The sequence below is a fragment of the Hakea prostrata genome, chromosome 3 (assembly GCF_041222555.1).
Source record: "Hakea prostrata isolate BN-2017 chromosome 3, UWA_Hpros_2, whole genome shotgun sequence".
Classification (NCBI taxonomy): Eukaryota; Viridiplantae; Streptophyta; class Magnoliopsida; order Proteales; family Proteaceae; genus Hakea; species Hakea prostrata.
Window position 1 is genome coordinate 71,195,752 of NC_142602.1, and position 23,302 is coordinate 71,219,053.

A 23,302-nucleotide genomic window follows, 5' to 3' on the forward strand; every position below is an offset into this window, starting at 1 on the left:
AAGGACTAGTTCATTGGGGTAGAGCAATAGACCTATTTGGATCCCACCAGAGGCTCCGAATGTTCAGCTTAGCACAGATTAGGGGTGTTAATGGTGCGGTTTTGGGCAGTTTCGGACTGAGAAACACCTAGCCCAAACACGGCCCATTAGCAAAATAACGGTTTCGGGCCAATTTCGGTTTGGTGCGGTTTGTGTTCGGGCTAACTAACGGTTTGGGCTAACGGTTTAGATTTGGGTTGGCTAACTGTTTATGGTGTGTATGAAAAAAAAAAAGAAGAAGAAACAATTGAGCATCCCACAACAAAAGCGAAAATTATATGGAAAGCAAAGTTGCTATTGGTCAATTTCCATAAAAAAAAAAAACCACCCATTCTATAGAAATCAAGAACCTAGATATTAAGTAGTAAAATGACTATTTGATTTTTGAATTCATGCTTAATTTTTTTAATTGTCTATACCAACTACATAATGGTTCAAATACTATTTAATGTAAAATTACAAAACGGGTTGCGGTTTGATTTTGTGTTGGTGCGGGCTCCACAACCCTCAGCCTAGTTACGGCCCATTAAGGTTTGGGCTATAACGGGCTAGTGTGGTTTGGTTTTAACGGTCCGGTTATAAATTGACACCCCTAACACAAATGTCTTGAAAAGGAAGGAAAGGGAGGAGCTGGACTTGTTATTCGGAACCTAGATGGCCTGCCCCTATTGGCACACTCAGAGCCGATGGTTTTTAGCTCGATTTTGGAAGGCAAAGCGATGGCGTTAAGGCTAGGATTACTCTATGCTTTGGGTGATTGCTAGGATTACCTGGAAGTGGAGGGATAAGCAGCAGCTGATTTAGATTATAAATGGACTAGAGGAGAGTCCGTTCGATTGTCTTCCTATTATTCAAGATATACAAATTTTAGCCTTTTAAGTTTCTGAATTTTGAGGCAATGTATGTACCTAGAGAATCAAATATAGTTTCAGACAAGGTACGAATTATCGGTAAAGTTCGTTGTTTCGCCCCCTGGCTAAACTGGCAAAACAGCGAATTCCGCCGATTATTCGCCCAAAAGTCTCAACATTTCGACCTCTTCCCAATGATTTGTTCCGACCAACACAAAGTCACAATCTCAAAATGAAAATTTTAACTTCCTGAGTGGAATTATGCAAGAGAAGTGATGGGACAATTGGTCCCACATACATTTAAAGCTTTGTACTTTTGTTTACTAATAAAGACTTCTCTAAAAAGCTATAGAAGGCAGTGAGAGTTTCCTTTAATTAATCCTTCACTCCTTTCTTGTCAAGTCTAAGTGTCCAACGAAACCATGGAGGCGAGTCCAAGCATCGATAAGAGCTTCTTTTCTTTCTCATGATTTTTTACAAATCTCTTACTATACTGCTCTCTCTCGTTCCCTCATCTCTGCAAATATTTACTTGAAAGAGGAGATGATAGAAGTTTAGAAAAGAGAATCATTGAGAGAGAAATTGAGGTTTTTCCACAAACTTCACAAGAAATGATGGCAAAGAGTCTTTTTTTGACTGGATGCAGATCATGGTTCTAGCCAAAGTTTCATTCTTCTTCATTTCAACTCTGCAACTATGAGAAGCCCTTAGTATCAAAAAAAATTATGAGAAGCCCTTATTCCATCCTTATATTTTCCTCTCCTCATGTTGTCTGCTATTGTGAATAAACTTTAAGGTTCAAAATACAGAGGTTCGGTGGCTATTTTCTCCGATATATCGTAGGTTCGGTGATTTTCGCCAATATTTAGGCCACATTGAGTAATATCGTTTTTCGGTGGATTTTTGGTTTGCTATTCACCGAATTGGCGAAATATTGCCATGTTTCGGCGATATTTCGCCGAAATGTTTTTCCTTGGTTTAGGTCGCCTAACCAGGATGGCTTTCTCCTTAAGGGAAGGGAGAGATTGGCTTGTATCCACTGTTGGTTATTAGAGCTTTGCTCAGTCTCGCTGGTTATTAGATCTTTGCTCAATCTCGCTGGTTTTTCCTAATCAATAGAACACTTGATTACCAAAAAAAAAAAAAGAAAAAAGCAATAGTAGCCTCACCACGATTCAAAAAGAAATATATGATAGTAAAAGAGGTGGGTCAATAGTTTTGACAATGTATCTTCTTACAATAATGCAAATTTAGTGTGGGTTTTACAACTTACCAAATCTTTTTTCCATTTTAGGTTTTTCTATAGATCATCTTTAAGGTTAGATTTGTTAGGTGAAAATGAATTTTGAAGAGAATTCGGTGGGGATTTCATGTTTAATTAGATTAATACATAATGGGGATTACATGTTGGGTAGACGAAATGAAGGAAGAAGATGGGTGAAGAGAGAATTTCTTCACTGGTCTTTTAAAAGTGAATTTTCTCCCCATAGTCTAGGATTTAGATAGAACAAGAATTTCATTAGTGTTTTAAATCTATTTATTAATTACAGATAAAATGGTAAAATCTCCTCAGCCATTAACAATCAAGGGACAATGTTAATTTCCCCCCCTCCTTTGGGTAAAAGTAACTTCATTTATTGAAATTTAAAGATATACAAAGAGATAATTGCATGGAAACACATGGTTCGAATATAGATATCTAAACCAAAGAGAGGAATTCGACCAAATTGTCATACATGCATTAGAATAGGGTCATCCAAGCTAAGATATGGGTCAAACCCAATAAAACCTTAGAAATCCGCCTATAATTATATCAAGTACTAATAAATTTGTGGGATACAAAACACGTATCCACCATAGGACGACTAAACACTCACAAACACAAGAGTGGCATCTCAAGTCGCCGTGCTTCAACTTGTAGGCTTCGTAGAAGTCCCTTGATAAATGGAAAACATTAGGACATGAAAGCTATAACAATGAAGAAACAAAAATTGGAGTTGTAGATAGAATCCAACTATCTACCTGGAAAACTAGTAATGCACAAGCAACTCTCCAAAATAGGGATCCCAAGCAACAAGAAATCTTTGATCCAAATTCTAGAGGATTGTACCAGACCAATAATCAAGATTGGTTGGTAGACAATGCACATGATTAGTGACACACCTAGACCGCAACATTATATTATCATCAAATCCCCAATGTTGGAGACAACTAGCTTTGACCAAAGTAGTCAAACCCAAAAGATGTATGCGCCAAGGCAAAGAACTCACAGCCAATGCATAGACCCATCGACACTCGTTAGGTTAGCAAAAACCCCCTTGCAAATTTTTTTAGCATGATCTCTGATGATTAGAATCCATGAAGTGAGCCAACGCAGAGCTGTTCTAGTGGTTGAAACCAACACTTCTTAGTGAAGAGGTTGTGGGTTCGACTCTCGCTGAGGCATATCAATATCCCCATCCCCCGGCTTAATAAAGTCTCTTTGTACAAAAAAAAAGAGATCCATGAAGCGACATAAAAAATAATGGTACTTACCCTAAGGAAACCAGTGAAGCCTTCAAGGCATGGGCGAACCTAGGATTCAATATTGGGAGGCATCAATGCTTTTTTGCCACACATATTGTGTGGGCCCTTATAAGACCTATTGGGGGTCCCACCTATAAATTATATTATTATACTAAGGAATAAGCCCACATATATTTTGTGGGGCCCACACATATTTGACAAAAATAGGTAAATTATTGATAATGATATTTTTTTCACCAAAATATAGGTAAATTAAAGCATAAGTACAAAAAAAAAAAAAAAAAAAAATTACACGACTTCAACCTTAAAAAGTTAGATGCAAACCAAATTTTTTGTAGATAAAAGCTACAAACTTGTGTTAGTTAATTACCTTACTAACTATACATTTTATTTATAATATAAAATCAAATAACAAAAATTGCAAAAGAAATAAAAAAACAAAGAATATAAAATCAAATAAAGAATAACAAAAAAATAAAAAAGATAAACAATAAATAAATTGAGAAAGAGAAAGAGTACTTAACTGTGGAGAGATTTTTCCCCAAATTTTCCTTAACCCACGCTTAGGGGTGTCAATTTGTAGCCCGAACCGTTAAAACCGTACTGCACGGCACGTTATAGTTCGAACTGGCCTGAATCGAACCTTAATAGGCCGTAATTGGGTTGAGAGTGGCGGAACCCGCACCAACGCGAAATCGAACCGCAACCTGTTATAACCCGTTTTACAACTCATTTTGTAATTTTGCATTAAATAGTATTTGAATCATTATATTACCACTAAGTAGTTGGTATAGACAATTAAAAAAATTATGCATGAATTCAAAGATCAAATAGTCATTCTACTAGTTAATATCTAGGTTCTTGATTTCTATAGGATGGGTGGATTCTTGTAATGGAAATTGACCAATAACAATTTTGTTTTTCATATAATTTTGGTTTTATTGTAGGATGTTCAATTATTTCTTTTTGTTCTTTTTCTTGCACACCATAAATCGTTAGCCCAAACCCAAACGGCACCAAATCGAAACCGTTATTTTGCTAATGGGCCGTGTTTGGACTAGGTTTTTCAACCCGAAACCATTAGGCTCAACCTGCACCGTTGACCCCTACCCATGCTTATTGAAAGGGAAGAGTAAATAGGAAGAAAGAAACGAAAGATAATAAATAGGAAGAAAAGAGGAGAGAAGAGATCTGAGAGAATAAATAAGGATTGAGGAGTTAGTTTATAATTAAAAATGGCATTTGAATATCTAATAAGATTTTTTTTTCCAAATATTTCCTTTAACATTTATAGAAATAGAAGAGAATAAATAGGAAGAAAAGATGTGATAGAGAAGAGAAGGGAGAATAAATAGGGATTGAGGAGTTAGTTTCTAATTAGAAATGACATTTATACCCATTATTTTACTTTTAAAAATTGTTCTCAATATTGAGGGGGCCAAATAGTAATATTTCACATGTGAAAAAAAAAAAAAACTGGAAAAATCTCGGACCGGCCCCCTTGGTGGGCCTGCCCCCTGCTTCAAGGCAACCATGCCCCAGGAAAACCTTTGTAGAGATTAAAGAGATGAAACAAATCAACCTGAAGAGTAATGGCTGTTGGGGGTCAAAATCATTGGTCTCAAAGGCAGTAGCCATGAGGAAGTCAAGAAAAACTAGGATGAAAATGGCGCGACACTAGAAACAGGAGAAGGGAAAGAGGGAAAGCACGCCCACTAGGGCGAAGATTGACACACCATTGCGGGAAAGAGGAATCACACCACAAGGGCAGAGATGCTATATCTTGAAGAAATAATCGATCGATGAGAAAGGAAGGGAAAGAAATGTCTTCTTTAAGAAAAAGCTGTTGAGGGAGGTCTTCCTATTGTGGAGTTGCTTCAACTCGTTAGGGTTTCCTCCACTTGTTGTTGGGTGTTCTTTGTAAGGTTTGCAAAGTGAGGAGATGCAGTTGCCAGGGGGTGGAGATTGCATGTATAAAAGTTCCAATTAAAATAATGCCATTTTCACCAATAGATCAACTAGGGTAATAATAAGGGTATATTAGTCTTTAAATTTGGTAAAACTGGAGAGAGAAAATATCTGTCCAAGATCACCCGCCAATTCCGAAGAAAATTACTACGCCAGCCGTCTTGTTAAACATCGAGCATATTAGCATTACACTCAGCCGTCTAACGTCATCAATTGAAGATCAAACTACAGAGCATTGAATGAAACGGGCGTTAGTTTCGCAGATACACGTTCGACGTTTACGGAGCCTCTTCCGAAGCTACTGATCACTAATTACTTTCTCAACGAGCGTCGGGCCATCACTACGAACGTAAAGACTTGAAGCCAACTGCGGAACAGAAAGTCAGAGAGACTCGTAGGTATGGAGTCAGGCTCGGAGACCGAACCTGAGATTCGGATATCGAAACAGTTTTCTCGTTTTCTGATTTTTTCCTCTGGGCGATGAGGCAGACGAAGCGACCGAATCTTCATTTCCCTAATGGTCGAACTGTTCTACTGCAGCAGCCTCTCCGACAGCTTGATAAACCTTCTTGCTTTGGAGAGTAGTAGTACAAAATTTTATCTTTCAGGCACTGTTTCTGCGTAATTGTATATCTAGAGAAAGATTTTGAACCGTTTGAAGTTCCAAAGCGTTCTAGGTGTGGCCTACGATCACGCCTGTCGCACCAAACTCTAGTAGAGTTTTTGTTTTTCATGTGACAATCATGCTTGTATATCAAAATTTCAATTTTTGGTGAGCTTAAGTGATTTTAGTTTGCTTAGTAGAATTAGGGCTTCAGTTATGGAGATTGGTGTTGCGTGGAAACCAGGATCGGTAATGTAGGCTGTGATCTGTGTTTGCAGTTAGATCAGAGGTTAGTATCATGAAAAAAAGGTTGTTGAAGTTGTGATTTTCTACGAAATTTCTGCAATGCGACTGGTCAATTTTATTGTTTGTATAGAAGTTGCTTGAACTTATTGTGTAAGAGATCTAATACGGGGAAGGAAGTGCTTGCAGGTGCAAATTGTGATCGTTTCAGCTCTTCTGATCAGTCTGCAAGTTCAATTTTAAATTTGCTTCCTTTTTTCCAGTTCGGCCTGATAGAGTAGGAAAATCCAGCCATGGCCCAGAGTAACTGGGAAGCGGATAAGATGTATGACATGGTTTTGACATCCCCTTACTTTCTCTATATGTTTACGATAAAATAAGAAAACTCCATCCTTTCTTTGATAGGTCAGTTTGAATCCGTTTCGTTGTCACTGGTATCATCCTTCTAAAGTAATTTTTCTGTTTGATCTTTTGCATTCATCTTCCACCAGGCTCGATGTCTACATTTATGATTATTTGTTGAAAAGAAATCTGCATGCTTCTGCAAAAGCCTTTATGACTGAAGGGAAGGTAGCTGCAGATCCAGTTGGTAATTTTCCTTACTGGTTCTTGAACATTGTTTAGTACTATTATCTTTAATATGTAAAACAGGAAATAAATGTTTGAACTATGCTCTCGTATTTACATGCAAATATCTCTTTTGAATTGCTTGTCAAATAATATGGAGAAAGTATATGTTTGATTTTTGTTTTTGGCTAGAAGGCTGTATTTATTAAGAGGGATGGCGAGAAATACAAACAGACTGGAATAACATATATACTAAAGAAAGAAAAAATGGAGACCTTCTCTTACGGTTTTGTCATAGAAGGGAAAAACAGCAAAAGAAATCCAGGGAAAAACGTTTAGCACAAACCTTAGTCTACTCAGGGCATCAATACTGATTTTCTCTACAGTACGGCAAGAAAGTACATGATTCTTGCAGGGCAGAAAAGTTAAATCTGTATGGATAAATTATTATGATTGAATTACCAAGTAAAAAATATGTGAAAGAAGTTGATTGACTGAAAGGAGGTATCTGCGGGAGTGCAACGGTATCTTTCTTGACAAGAATTTTGCATATGCAGCAATTGATGCTCCTGGAGGATTCCTTTTTGAATGGTGGTCTGTCTTTTGGGACATCTTTATTGCAAGGACAAATGAGAAGCATTCTGAGGTTGCTGCAGCTTATATAGAGGTGCCTTTTCGATTTTATATATATACTATTTATTTCTCTTTTACGAGGTATTGTCTATTTGAGAGGGTTATTCAACCAACTCAGAATTTGCTTTGCTCCACAGACACAACAAATCAAGGCAAGGGAGCACCAACAACAAGTACAAATGCAGCAATTGCAACTCATGCAGCAACGGCATGCTCAATTGCAACGAAGGGATCCTAATCATCCTTCTCTTGGTGGGCCAATAAATGCAATGAACTCTGAAGGAATGTTGGGGCAGTCTAATGCTAGTGTCTTGGCAGCAAAATTGTATGAAGAACGAATGAAACATCCTCACTCAATGGATTCAGATGCGCCTACACAACTTCTTGATCCTAGTAGAATGGCCCTTATGAAATCAGCAGGCAATCATCCAGGGTAACCACATTGCTATTGGAACTCATAGATTTGCTTAGGTTTTAAGTTCTTTTGTCACCTCAGGGTGAAAGAAAGTTCCTCAGTTCTCTTGATATTCTTGCTGTCACAGCCAGTTGGTTCAAGGTAGTCCAGGAAGTGTGTCTGCGGCACTACAGCAAATACAGGCACGGACTCAGCAGACAGCTGTAATTCATCAACAATCTCTTCTTTATTCCAGTTTCTTATCTTTTCCTTTGGTTTGTACATATTCCTCAGAAAACTTCAATCAGAAATCTTTTTGGTTTCACAGGACATCAAGAGTGAAGTTAACATGGGTGTAACCCAAAGATCTTTGCCTATGAATCATTCATCAATTTATGGACCGGGGATTATGCAGTCAAAATCTGGACTAGGCAGCACTGGTAAGACTGACAGTTTGGAACAAGAACTATCTCATAGATTTGACAGAACTAACTGAAATTCTGTCCCATGTAATCTTTGTTCTTCTCCTATTCAGGATTGAACCAAGGTGTCAGTGGTCCTCCTCTAAACGGATGGCCCTTAACTGTAACTGTAAGTTTTACACCATGCGTTGCCTGTGCAATTTTCATTTATTTAGTTTTGGCATGCTACTATCAACATTTTGACTACCAGTCATTTAATTATGCAGGGTATTGATCAAATTAGGCCAAATCTAGGGGCACAAGTACAAAAGCCCTTTACACAGAATGCAAACCAATTTCAGCTTCTAACTCCACAACAACAGCAACAATACTTGGCACAGGCTCAGGCACAAGGCAACATTAGCAGTGCACCTAACTATGTTGGTGATGTGGACCCTCGAAGATTCAGGGTCTTACCTAGGGGAAACTTAAATTCAAAAGATGGTCAACCTACAGGAAATGAGGGATCTATAGGTTCTCCAATTCAATCAAGTTCACCAAAGGTTAGAGTGACATCCCAAGATCAACCAGAGTACATGATGAAGGTTAGCATTCCGGACACTTTGTATGTCAGATGCCACCTTACCATGTGTGTCACAAGGAGCAGTTCACTTTTTTTTTATTTTTTTTATTTTTTTAATTTTTTATATTTTCGGGGGTTGTCGTTGGATGAAAGGTAGCTTTGTTAATATAGTGAAGGAGAAACCTTTTTCTGTTTGCATCATTCCAAACAGTATTAGAGAGAGAGAGAGAGAGCCCTTGGAAGAGCATTAAGAAGAAAGTCTGTGCAGTTCATATTTTTGAATGCTAATTTTATAGGGAGCTATTTATGCATAGGATAGGAAGTTATTCTGGAATTTGATATTTAGATTTAGATCATTAAAGTGCCAGGTTGTGATCCTGTCGTATCTTACTGATATTTTTATTCCTTTAATATTTGTCATTTAGTGCGTAAGTTTTGGTATTTGTGGTAGCTCCTCTTGATGATGTTCACTTAGGGATGACCATTAATGGTTTACATTTTTACGTGTGCTTCCTTTCATTTTTGAAGCTTGTTTTTATTTGTAATCAATTGAGAAAACACAAAAATCCTAACAGCCTCAAGAGACTATTGTTAATTATGGCTAAAAACATTTACCTCCTCTTTTACACTAAAGTTTAATACAGTTTTTTTTTGTTAAAACGGACGTTTGCTTTGTTGCTAGAAAGGCAAGCCCCCTTCTTTTCCCTTACAACCTACCCCACATCACCGTGCTTCACCCTACCCTTATTCCCCCCACTCTCAACCCTGTGCGGGAGCCTATTCATCTACCCTCAGGCCTCCACCACCACCCCATTGTTAATTCTTTTCTTCAAAAAATTTTATGGACCATAAATCCCACTCTTTTTTCAAGTTTAAACTTAATTCTTGATATTACCTTCCAATCAACCAGCTTGAGTCTCTGAGCCTTTTGGGTTAGACTCTCTCAATTGCGTCTTTATTTACACAAGAGAACAATCACAATATATCCATGGTTGTTAAGGCGACAATGTGAGGTGAAGCGAGATGAGGTAATAGAGGGCAATGAAAACCAAAGCAACACCAAGCAAGGCGACACCAGGTTGCCTTTACCCAAAAATGGGCCTAGGTGTCTAGGCAGCCGCCTAGGCGGACACTTTGACAACCATGAATATATTACATCAAGATTCAACCCAACATAATTTGATTTATCACATCAAATCTCAATTGATTGACTTGTTGGCTTTAATGGCGAGATGAACAAGTGACATAGATTTTACATTGCTCATGTTTCCTAATGAGTGTGAATCAATACAAACATAGGCATTATTGCCCTTGTAATAGCAATCCCGGACCGCTAGCATGTCCTTAGCCCTCTTGACCCCAAGCCACCATCTTGTCCCTATGTTAGTTCCTCACCCCAAACTTGCATCTGGCAGATAAAAAAATGTCGTCGGCCAATTGAGGTTTGGACAAGGGATTCTCTCTCTTGGGAGTGGTTTAGTTGCCTTGTGTTGAAACAAATTGATTGGATTAATTGATTTGATTGCAACAAATTGTATCCCTTCCTAATTGTGAAAAGTAAAGGTTGATCTTGAAAACCAAAGTAAAAAATTAAATTGGGACTTGCAGTTGGAGGTAGAAGAAGAAGAATCCCATGCCTTGCAATTTTGAGTTGATTGGGGAATGATGGGTGAAGAAGGAAACTTCTTACCGCTGAATTATATGTATGGGCATTTGGTTAATTTTTTTTATATGTAATTTCAATCTGAATTTTTGTGATTTATAACAAGCACAACAACAAGCCTTGTCGCATCTAAAATGGGGTTGGCTACATGGATTCTTGCCTTCTAATTAGCTCTGTTTGAGGCGATGCTAGATTCAAGGCTTAAGCTATGCATATTCTTTCTCACCACTTCTCTTAAGGTTATCGTAGGTTTGCCCTTACCTCTTCTAATTCCTTCAATCTGAATTATATCTCTTCTTCGTAGAGGGGAATTTACAGGCCTTCGCTGAATGTGGTCATGCCACCACAAATGATTTTCTTATAGCTTATCACTTGTTGGATCCACTCCTTGACTGACTTTAATATGATCATTCCTTAGTCCGAGCTTTGCCACTCATCCATCTTAACATCCTTGTTTTTGCTACATTGAGTTTATCTATATGATGCTTCTTAAGTCTTAACAACCCAACGCTTTGCACCATACATCATAGCTGATCGAACGACGGTCCTATAAGACTTTCCTTTGAGCTTTAAGGGAATAGGTCATTCACACAAGACCCTAGATGCACCTCTCCACTTCATCCACCCTATTTTAATTCTTTGGGAAACATTGTCTTCTATATCACCTTTTTTATTTATGATATGGTTGAACCAAAATACCTTAAATTGTCAATTTGAGGAATCTCATTATCATCAAGTTTCGCCACGCATCGTTCGTCCAATCATAATCAAAGTTACAAACTAGATATTCTGTCTTCGTTCTACTTAGTTTAAAGTCTTTTGATTCCAAAGTTGCTCTCCATGATCTAACTTGGGATTAATCCCTTCTTGTGTCTTATCTATCATTACAATATCATAAACAAAAAGCTTAGATGAAGGAACCTCATTTGAATGTCTTTAGTTAATTCATCCAATATTAGTGCAAATAAATATGGGCTTAAAGCTGATCCTTGATGTAGTTGATCCTTGATGTAGCCCAACTGTAATTGGGAATTCACTAACTTGTCCCACCGCCGTTCTTACACTTAGTCATTGAACCATCATACACATCCTTAACTATGGCTATATATTTACTTCTAACATTTCTTTCCTCTAGTACCTGTCAAATTAATGCTCTAGAGACTCTGTCATAAGCTTTAGGGTCAATAAAAACCTTATGAAGATATTTCCTACACTCTTTATACATTTTCACGAGTGTCCTAGCTTCTCAAGAAAGCAAATAGCTTCCATTGTAGATCTTCCTGGTATAAAGCCAAATTAGATCTCCGTAATTGTGGTTGTTTGTCTTGAATGGGTTTCAATTACTCTCTTTCATAATTTCATAATATGACTCACTAGCTTGATGCCTCTATAGTTATTGTAGCTTTGAATATCTCCTTTATTTTTGTAAATTAGAACCACGATGCTTCTCCATTCATTTTGCATTTTCTTTGTGCTCATAATCTTATTAAACAACTTGGTTGGTCAAGCTAGCCCAAAGGTACCTAAGCTCTTCCATACTTCAATTGGAATTTCATTGGGACCTTGTGCCTTGCTTACTTTCATCCTACTTTGAGCTTTTTTTACGTTGGACATCAAAATTCTCCTTATGTATGTTTGAAAATTGTTGCGACGGTGAATGGTGTAATCATTAGAATCATGAATACTTGAAGTATGCTCGTTTAGTAGACTAGAGAAATAGATTCCCATCTCTTCTAAATGTCCTAATCATGTACTAGTACTTTACCATCTTCACTCTTGATCAAGGTAAGTGGTGTCGACTGGTGTCGCCGTGTCGGTGGCCGGCGACACCATCGACATGTCGACATCAATCGACATGTCGAAGGATTTTTTATTTGATCGATATTTCACAATTCCTTGTTTCGCCGGAGCTTTTACTTGTGGTTGGTTATTTGTAAATTGTGATGTAGACGACGACAATGACGATTGTGTTGTGATTCTTGTGAACTTGTGATGGTGTTGATGTTGGTCGAAGCGACGAGACTTGGAGATGTATTGGCTGGGCTGCTGACGCTCTGTTCATTGTTTGTTGGGGTTGCAGACTTGCAGTGGCTGGTTTATTCTTGGGCTCCAAAAACCTGAGCCGTGGAGAGCATGATGGGGTAGATTGCTTGCTTGGGATCGATTCATCTCCCAAATTCCCAAGACGTCTTGTTTTCTGGGATCTGATCGTAGGACTATCAACTTCATGAGCTCCGTCTAAGGTCATCGGTGGTTGAGGAGAAAGGACGGCGAAGAGTTGCAGTCTTGCAGACGAGCAGAGGGAGGTTGAAAGGGTTTGCTCCGACGCTGGTTCCGGTGGCGATTCTGCAAAACTGAAGAAGATGAAGCAGAACAGCCTCTGGGTGCTGCAGTTCTGCGGGTGAAAACAGCGGAAGGCTTCCGGCGAGATCGAAAAATCGAGTTGTCGGCAATATATCGCCGACTTTATGTATAAATCGTGTCGCCCCCCAGCGACATGTCGAAATATCGCTGACACGAGGAACCATGCTCTTGATACATCTAACATGGTTTAGATCTCTACTCTTCTTGTCCCTTATTTTAGCTATCTTATAAATGGATCTTTTACCTTCCTTCGTGCCCAACTTATTATATAAATCTTCATACTTCTTCCTTGCTTTTCCCACAATTTTTTTAGCTTCATTTCTAGCCAACTTATACTTTTGTAGATCCCCTACATCTTTTGTCCCTATTCATGTCTTAAAACTAGTTTTCTTATTCTTAATGACTACTTGAACCTCACTATCCCACCTCTAAATCTCTTTATTTCTTTTTGGTTCACCTATGACATCTTTAGCCGCCTTTCTAGTACATTTAGCCTTCTCATTCAATATTGCATTAGTGTTCCCCTCAAATTCCCACTTTCATTGTTTTGATTACTTCATTAGTGAAGGATTTCAAGCAATCCCCTTTTAAGTTCCACCATCTTATCCTAGGATAATTAATTTTGCACCTTTTATAAGTTTGTGGAGTTAGGGACATATCTAAGACTAGTAGTCTTTGTTGTGCGGTTAAGCTAACCCCTGGTATCACCTTGGAATCCTTGCATAATAATCTATAAGATCTATTAGTTAGGAAGAAATCTATCTGTCTTCTATGATGTCCACTTTTAAAGGTAATTAAATGTTCCTTTCTCTTTTTGAAGTAAATATTTACGATAGAGAGTCAAAACAACAACAACAACAACAACAACAACAAAGCCGCCCAACAAATGGGGCGCACAGCGCCCCCAACGCGGGCCGCGACAGCCGCTCACCTTCCCCACTTCTCCAGGTTACAGGCCCCACCTCAGTCCCGGTACTCCCGCGCGTCCGCGGGCCGGCCCGCCTAGCTTACCTGGGACCCCCCATATGTCGCATCTTATCCATCCTGTTGCCCCATCCATCTGCTCCCTTCGCCCGGTTTATCTGTTTTTACGCCACCTCGCCCGCTCTGGGCCCGGTCCTTTCCTTTGTTTGGTCGCGTCCTAGCCCCGGCCCCCCTCTTCTCCACCCTTTTTTTCTTTGGGACCTCTCTTCCATCACCTCTTTCTTGTTGACCTGGCCAATCCTCGATCTCTTTCGCGTTCCCCCTCTCTCGCGTCTGTGTTCTTCGCTTCGTCTCTGTTTGCCTTTGTTCCGCTTCTCCTGTTCTTTTGGTTTCCCCCTGGGTTCTCCCTATCTCCGCCCCGGGGCCTCTCTTGTGTTTGGTTTGTCTCGTGAGAGATCAAAAGCATCAACAAAATCTAAAATTGAGATTCAGTCCTCATTCCTCTCTCCAAAACCATATCCTCCATGTACATATTCTAATAGCCTCTTAAATCTTCCCAGTATGTCCATTTAGGTCACCCCCTTTGATAATCTTATTTCCTTAATGAATTATGTCCACTGAACCATCCATTTTCCCCTCTCCCCAAATTCTAACTCTTGACGTTCATCCAATCTTACTTGAGATGCATAAGCATAAATCATATTTATGATCTCTTTCTCCATTACAAGCTTGATAGCAATAATCATATTACCTAATCTTTTAACATCCAACACATAATTCTTTAGGTCTTTGTCTACAACTATACCTTCTCCACTTTTATTACTTTTACCCCAGTATACCTAAGTTTAAAGTCATCCAATTCTTTAGCTTTTTACCCTTCCATCTAGTCTCTTGAACACAAGCTATATTAATCATTATTTTTCTCATAACATCTATTTATCTAAGCTCTTACATGTTAAAGACCCTATGTTTCAAAATGCCAATCTAATACTACGTTTATGGACTAGCTTCTTTACCGCACTTGTCTACGGCATGGGAAGTGGGAACCCTGCTTACTTATCACTACATCTGGGAGCCGATGCATTGCGTCGCTTAGGGGGGATGCCCTAGCTAACCCTTGCCCACTTATCACCACACCCAAGCAATAGTGTAGTGCGTTGCTTCTTTTGTCGTGGAAAGCCCTAGAATTTCCTTGATTTATAAACATTTATAAAAAATGTAATAAATTTTTTTTACACAGGTAGTTACAAACGTTTTATCATTCTATTCTGTTTTATGTCTAATATGCAATACTACTACTATTTTTTTCTTTGATAAAAATTTGATTGCATCGTCATTTTTCTTAAATAGTTCCTAAAAAAGAATAACATGATACAAAAGAGAGCCTAAATTCATGCATAGGTCCAATTCGATTAATTGCTGATTAAATCCTAGAAACTTAAGTATCTACTTGTGTATGGATTTGCATGTCCTTTGTGACAAAAGACTAACTCTTATCTAGGTGAAGTCGTAAAGATTTTATATTATGTTAATATGCTTTTATTATTTTCTAATTGGGAAAACTTGACATGGTAATTTAATATAGTGGTATAGCTTGCAAAACCCTAAACCTTCACTTTCATCTCCCTATTTTAGCAGCGTGATGCCAGTCTACTTCCTTTTTTCTCGCCTAAATCTCCTTTATCTCTTACTGTACCTCATCAAAACCAAATCTCAAAGATTCTTTTCAATCCCTAAAAAATTCTAGTAATGTTCTAAGAGTCCCTTTCTTGCATCTTCCCTCCCTACCTACCACCTTCTTTTAATGGACTCTGGTTGGTGGAGTTTGTCTTTCATTCTGTATTTTTTGGTTTTATCATTTTTTTTCCTTCTTGTTTGGGGTCTTCTCTTGTGATTGCAGGTTTTGTAAATAAGAGTGAAACCAAACTTCTACCTAATAATTAATGGTTTTCATATGTATGATAACGGTTATTAACGAATGATTGCATCGTAGGTATTGACTAATGGTTGAGTATTTATTGTGAATCTTCATGAACTTAATAAACTGAAAAAATAATTCAAATCATAGAATGGAAAAAATAATTGAATAGATATGTTTATTATGTCAATAGTAATGTATTAATTTCCGGTTTCCATTTCTGATGAACAACTGTAATAGCAATGACAGGTCGGATGCATGGTTTCCATTTCTGATGGTATAATGTAAAATTTGTTATGTTCAATGCTAAGATATTAGAGGACGTTAATTATTAGAAGGGCATTTTGGGCATAGAAAAGGCCTAGCAAAGGCGCTAATTCTCAACGAGTCGATGGATTAGTGGCTGCAAGTTGAGTTCGAATAAGATTTGTAGTCCTTTTCTTATTTGTAATCTGTTTTTCTATTTTCCTAGTTGGATTAGGTTTGTAATGGGTTCCTATACCTAAAGCTAGAAGGAATTGGAGGCTTTACAAGTTTTCAGTGAAGCTCCACAGCATATCATTGGCTCTTCTTCTCTCTTCCTAATTCTGAGTTCTATTTACATGGTATTAGAGCTAGGCCATTATAATCATAACTAGATGCCACTAAGTTTTCCTTTTATTGATGTTCTTATCAGAGGAAGCTTCTTCAACAGATTTTGAAGAAACTTCAGGCTTTTGATTGTAGGGGAACAGCATCCTCTTTCGTGTTTCTGATTTTTGAATACTAGTTCATGACTAATGTAAAAATTAGGTCTTGCTCTTTGATGACAACTTCTGTTCCTAAGTATGATCTATAATTTGTTTCAATTCAGACTTCTGCTTTCTTTCTTTCTTTTTTTTTTTTTTGGGGGGGGGGGGGGGGGATTCTGCCACTGGGTACTTTTCTTTTGAAGAATCTGTTTTCTTTTTTTGGGGGCAGACGATGTGTTTGGAAACTGCTGCATCTTGAAGAAAATTCTGCTGACCTGTTTTTGAAATTGGGAAACTATTTGAAAATTCTCTGTTCTCATTTCTGGTTTGTGTACCCTCTATTCTAGGGGTGAAGTCCCAGCTGTTTGGTTTTGGGTACTCTCTGTTTAAGGATTATATTGCTTTAAAAGTTCAGATTTACTGCTGTACTGTGTTTCTGTTTTGGGTCTGTTTTGGAAACATTCATCTGCTTTTTTTGGGTTTGGGAACATACTCTGCTGTCTAGGTTATTGTCTTCTTGATCAGTGGGTATTGCTTGTCGGGGAAGTGTTTAGCCTGTGTCTTTGAGATACATAGCTTCTGTTATTGGGAAAATACAAGTCGTGCATCTTTTTTTCTTTTTGAAGATAGATATATAGCTGCTGTCCACACTTCTTAGGAGGGAAATACAGCTACGTTTGTTTCTTTTCTTGGGTGATTGGTTGACTATCTCAATTGGAGAATCCTCATCTACGACTGCTATGACTGAAGTTTGTTTCCTCATCCTCATACTGGTTGACTGAAAAAATCTACTTCTAACTTTCAGCAATGGAAAACTATATTGAAGTGGTTCCATCTGGATGTGGACAGCAATGCCACCTGACTCAATCAACCCCCAAAGGTGATGCAAATGAGGAATTACTAATGCACATATTTTGGGGCAGATATTCAATTCCATGGCCGATCATATTGTGGATCTTGTAACTCACTTGAATATAGTGAAAGATATGTGGGAGTATTTAAATGTGTTGTACTATGGTCAAAATAACTTGTCAAGAATGTATGAGTTGTCACAGGAGTTTTCTTGGTTGATTGAAAAGTTAGACCCCAAACCCAGTATTTTTCTATTTTCAGAAAGATGTATGAGGAGTTGAACTCCATACAACCTATCTCTTCTGATGTTCAAACAATGCAACGACAAGGATCCAAGTACTGTTTTGTACCAAAGCATTAAACTCCTCGTGCATAACATGACGCCAATGAGGAGAAAGCGAGGCTTTAGAATAACGTTGGGTCTTCTAATTCTTCAACAGAAGTGCTCAAATTCATCCTAACAGTAGGTTTAAGTGCACCTGTCTTAGATCTTGTAGTCATAGGATGAAGCAAAGCCACAGTAGTAGAACCATCATGAGGTAGAACCGATTGAACCAAAGTATTAGCAATAGCAGCTGAATCTGTTCTAGGTAGACTAGCAACCATACTAGGTGCAGAACTAATTTCAGCTACTTGGACAGGAACCAGGGATCCATTAGTAACTGGATCAGCCAAACAGTGGGCCACAGAACCTTGACTAGGCCCATGAGGAACTACCGTACCAACACAAGGTGGGGGTGGGGTATCTTCATTACAAATTATTGGTGGGGTTAGGAATAATACATTAGTCCCATTACAACCATTATTCAGCCCTTCAACAGTTTGAGGCCCATTAACATCCAACCCATTATTGAAACCCTGATTTACAGCACCAGAAGAACAATGTAAAACAACTGCAGGAACAACAGTAAGCCAATCAGTAGCTACTGGCAGTGAAGCTGGAGACACCATTCCTTTGTATGGAAACACTTGTTCAACAAATTCGTTGTGTCGGGAAACATAAACTCTTCCAGTTGCAGGCTCCAAACAAAGATACCATTTGTAAGATGAATGATACCCAAGAAACACACATGGTTTAGATCGAACATCAAGCTTTGACTTCTTCTATTACTTCCCATGGTTTTTGTTTTCATATAGTGCTAAGTCTATCATTGATTTTTGAATGTCTTTGTTGAATATTTATTTGCTTCATCAGCTGGAGACAAACTTGGTTGCATGTTGACTTTCCGTTATTGATTGAGCTTGGGGTGTGTTAATGGGTTAATATCGAGAAGAAGAATGACTTTATATTTGAAAGTTGACTTTGTTTACCATCATTTTCATAAATTATAGGTTCATATCTAAATTTCGATCAAGATTACAAACCATCGTTTTTCATAAATTGCTTTCTGGTGATTCTACTACGTTCCATTCCTGGTTCGGTACAGGTCATTTTCAAGTTTATAGAAGTGGGCTTCAAGGCAGCATTTTGGAAGACCATTGATGATGGTTCCTTTTGCAACTTCTTATTCATGCTGGTTCTTGATCTCATTGTCTGAAACATCTTAAAAAGCAAAATCAGCATGGTAATCTGAGTTGATGTTCGGCCTAAGAATGCCTATGTTCTTATTTTAGGACTTCTTTGTCTTTCCATTTCCTGTCAGAAACTTGTAAAGAAATGAGAGTTATTGACATCATATTTTCATGTGCAACTTATGATCTGAAACTCCCTCTCTGTTGAGAGGATTGAAGCTGATCTGCTGCACCTTTTTCTCTTAATTTTTGGTTACTAGAAGTTACAATTTTACAGATCATTTCTGTTGAAGAACCTTTTTTTTTCTTTCTTCAATTGATGTTTGAAGATCCTGGTGGCTGGATTTCCGCCATTGATTGAGCCTTGGGTATTAGATGGTTTTTGGTTTCCAGATTCTTAGGTTGAAGATGGGTTTTATCTATTTGTTTCTCCAGCTTTTTCTTCCTTCAGAGCTGCGAAAGCTCTAAGGCAACATTGGGTTCTTGAGCTTGTCCCTGCACCTGGGTTTTGGCAATTCTTCAAAGTAACAGAAAGAGAGGCTTTAGATTTGTTTTATCCTCCTAGATTTATTCACAATGAAGATCCTTTTTTTTTTCCTTTCAAGGTTTCCACCTCGGTACACAATAGAGATGGTAGCACTTACCCTTTTTTGATTCCTGGCTTTCCTTTTTCATCCCCAATTCTTAGACTCATTTTATTTGTTGTTTCTGTTATTGTTTTGGTTAAATATCTAATTGGAATTGCTTCCCTCTTTGCTTCCAATCTAGGCTTATTTACCCATTATTTTGGATTCCTTCCTTCCTTCCTCTCTCTTTCTTTCTTTCTTTTTTCTTTTTATTTATTTATAATTAAAAAAACAACATGACCCACCTCATGTTACCTCTTTGACTTTAATCTTTCCTTTTTTTGTTTAACTTATTTAGTGATTATTTTCTACCTTATTGTTTTCCCATCCCCTTTCATGCTATCTACATCTTGCCATTGAGAGTTTTTGCCTTCTAAGTTTACCCTTTGGTTTTTGTTTGTGTTCCTTTTGGGGGATTTCCCCTAATTATATTCATGCAATTCCCATTTAAGTTTTGCTATATTTACAGATTTGCCATTCTTTTCCTTTATTACCAATAACCCTTCGAAAAGATCAGGCTTATTACAGTATTGCTATTATTTCTTTAAGTTGGGCCAAATTGCTTGTATGCTGATGAGTTGTCAAAATGGGTTTGAAACCCATGACTTATACTAGTTGATATGTTTGCTTGGACTCAACCATTGTCGATGGATTGAGTTAGGATTTGGATTAATTACTAATTTGCCATTATCTTATTTTGGCAGGATTGCATTAGTTTGGGGTTTCATTTGTTGGTACGAGGGGTTTATTGAAGATATATCAGGCTTTTGTTTTGCACTTTTGGTCTTTTTTGGTCAAGTTTGATTCTACATGTGAGGGAGAGGTTGAAGATATTTGCAGTTCAATGTCTATAGCAGTCAAAACAATTTTTATGATTTTTTTAATAGATTTTCTACACTCAAGAGTGAGTCTGATTGTTTTTGGAGGGCCTTCCTTGGGGTAGGATTTTATGTAGCCATGGGAGCTGCACTTTTATGAAATTCTTGTGTAGCCATGGGAGTTGCACTTTTATGAGATTTTTGTGCAGGCATTGGAGTTGCAATGTTATGGATTTTTTTTGTAGCCTTTAGGTGCTACATTTCATGTACTTTTCTGTTTCCATTGGAGTGTTGTTGTGTGATGTAACCAGAATTGGCAACTATAAGGCATTTCATATTTTAGGCTCAAATTCAAATTCAGCCTACAGACATGCGACTCCAATGGCTGGCTATTCATGTAGCGTCAAACCCTGTGTTTCATGTGCTTACAAAGTATATAGAAGTTGACTGTCATTTTGTTCGATTGAAGGTACAACAAGGATTGATATCTCCTAGCTGTGTCCATAAGGGGGAGAAATTAGCAGATCTATTCACCAAGGAACTGGGGAGTGCAAGGGTTGATTACATTTGTAACAAGCTGGGCAGGAATAACATATATTTCCCAGCTTGAGGGGGAGTTATGCTACTATATTCTCAATAGTAAATACTAACTGAATCAAAACCAAAGGGGCCTTATTTTCCATGGAACCATTTAGATTTGTTAGCTATCGTTTTAGTTCATAAAACCTCTATTATTCATATAACTTTGGGGTTATATAATTTTCATTTGTTTTCCTTTACTTTTTTGTTTTGGTCTTTCTAGAAGTGGACCTTGGCACGAGTGGTAAGGTTGCTCCATTATGACCTAGTAGTCATTGGTTTGAATTGGAAAACAGCCTCTCCATAAAGCAGGGGTAAAGCCTGCATGTGTTATGACACTTCCCAGACCCCACAGCAGTGGGAACTTTATTCACTGGGTATAACTTTGTGTCTTTTTTTCTTTTGGATTTTTAAGTCGGTTATATTTCTGTTACACCACAATCCTTAATTGGGCACTCAGCCTCGTGCAAATTCCCTCTCTGTGTTTTTGTGGCCATTCATTTGCGTATAAGGATGAATTGAAAAGGCTGATCGCTCAATGCAGCGTGCCACTCCTTGTCTTGAATCTGATAGTGTTGTGCTGTTGACATTCTTCTCTTTCTAATATTTGCTTGTGTTTGACGGGTTTTGTTTCTCTCCTATGTACATTGGGCTGTGGTTTCTAGAATCATTATTGGTTTTGAATTTAAATCCTAATCTTTTAATTGTAAACTTGTAATGGATGTTTGCAGCATATGTTTGGTGCTAGAATGAACTAGTTAGTTGTCTTGTACGGTTCTCACTTCTGAAAGATGATTGTAATTTAAAGAACACCACCTGATCGAGTTGCAACAGATTTGGATGGCAATAGGCAATCAATGAACATTGAATGCTGCCTTGGGTCCACAGTTGACAGTTATGTATTATTGTATTGATTTGTATCTTTGAGTTCACAAGTCCTGTAACATCACAATATGGCCTCTTTTTTTGTCCCTAAACTCTGGCACTTGCAGGTTGTGACAAGTTTTTTCTGTCAATACCTTACAGCAGTTCACAAGATCTTGTAGCATAAACAAATCTTCAATTAGACTCAATTTAGAGGGAACTAATTAGTATTTACCATTACATAGAGTGTTTGATAACTTTGATTAACCCTAAACAATGATGATGGTTAAGTACTTGCTAGTTTAGTTGGTGTGTATGGTACATTGCTTTGTAATTTCTGATTTTTGGAGGTTTTGAACAGATGAAAATGGCCCCGATGCAGCAATCTTCATCTCAGCAACAGCAGGATCAACTACAACAGCAACAGCTGCAGCAGGTTGTATTTGTGTATTGATAGGACACTGTTTCCCTTAAGCAAGCGTCATCTCACATTGAAAAAAAAAAGCCCCTCTGTTACATTAATCCATGTTGTGGTTTTTCATATAACAGAACAACAGAAAAAGGAAACAACCAACTTCTTCTGGAGCTGCTAATAGTACTGGTACAGGGAATACATTGGGTCCCTCTCCTAACTCCCAACCATCGACTCCGTCAACTCACACACCTGGTGACGCAGTGACTATGGCTGGTAATCTCCCACATGTTAACAGCTTGCCAAAAAGTATGTTGATGTATAATCCGGATGGGACGGGTGGCCTTGCATCATCATCAAATCAACTGGTATGTCTTGCATGATTTCTGTTTCTAGCTGTTATAAAAATATTGTATATCTTTAAAAGCATGGCAGCATTCCCAATCAAGTTAACTGGGGGAAAAATGTCAGTCTATTTGATCTGAAAGTGAGAATCAAGTACTGGTTGTCTTTTGGAGTCTCTGTTCTGACAGTTTGTATCCCTATTTAGCATTTGGCATTTCTAAGTTATTGCCTGGAAGAGACTCTGAATCATTTTCAGATAGATATCTGCTCACTCAATTCCATATTACAGGAAGATATTGAACATTTTGGAGATGTTGGTTCGTTGGATGATCATGTGGATTCATTTCTTTCACATGATGAGGGAGATGGGAGGGACTTATTTGGTACATTAAAACAAAGTCCAACTGAGCACAATACAGAGTCTTCCAAGGGTAATGCAGGGTCTTGTTTATGATTTGTGATGTAGCGCTCTATGTATCATCTATGGGATTTGTTCCCATGTACTTTAATAATGGTTGAATTCTTCCTTAGGTTTTAGCTTCAACGAAGTTGGTTGCATGCGTTCAAGCAGTAGCAAAGTTGTCTGTTGTCATTTCTCATCAGATGGAAAAATACTGGCTAGTGCTGGGCATGAGAAGAAGGTACTGCACAGTATCATATGTAACTGATCAACATGTCTAGAGTTTGTTTGTAGTTGGAGAGGCAGTATTTCTTGAATTTGAATTTCATTGGTTTTAATTGAGCTAGCAAGGTTGTTGGTGATTTGTATTCACACACTGCTGCATTTCAGAACCATTGATTGGGTTCCATCTGAGAACTTTCTGTTGGACGTTCACTGGATTGAGCTCCTCTACTTTCACTGGTGCGCCAGGTTAGCACAGATGC

General features: G+C 38.0%; 1 protein-coding gene across 1 annotated transcript in view; it reads left to right on the forward strand.

Moving 5' to 3' along the window:
- The first annotated feature begins 5,652 nt into the window (after positions 1 to 5,652).
- Positions 5,653 to 23,302, forward strand: part of LOC149022952 (transcriptional corepressor LEUNIG_HOMOLOG-like) — a 28,101-nt gene continuing 10,451 nt past the window's right edge. The window contains exons 1-13 of the mRNA XM_089150844.1: positions 5,653 to 6,277; positions 6,421 to 6,556; positions 6,723 to 6,820; positions 7,356 to 7,465; positions 7,569 to 7,864; positions 7,974 to 8,049; positions 8,154 to 8,265; positions 8,361 to 8,416; positions 8,514 to 8,831; positions 22,022 to 22,096; positions 22,210 to 22,440; positions 22,707 to 22,848; positions 22,949 to 23,058. Of these exons, the coding sequence (XP_089006970.1) occupies positions 6,525 to 6,556; positions 6,723 to 6,820; positions 7,356 to 7,465; positions 7,569 to 7,864; positions 7,974 to 8,049; positions 8,154 to 8,265; positions 8,361 to 8,416; positions 8,514 to 8,831; positions 22,022 to 22,096; positions 22,210 to 22,440; positions 22,707 to 22,848; positions 22,949 to 23,058 (1,656 nt within the window). The 5' untranslated portion in view covers positions 5,653 to 6,277; positions 6,421 to 6,524. The remainder of the gene's footprint in view (positions 6,278 to 6,420; positions 6,557 to 6,722; positions 6,821 to 7,355; positions 7,466 to 7,568; positions 7,865 to 7,973; positions 8,050 to 8,153; positions 8,266 to 8,360; positions 8,417 to 8,513; positions 8,832 to 22,021; positions 22,097 to 22,209; positions 22,441 to 22,706; positions 22,849 to 22,948; positions 23,059 to 23,302) is intronic.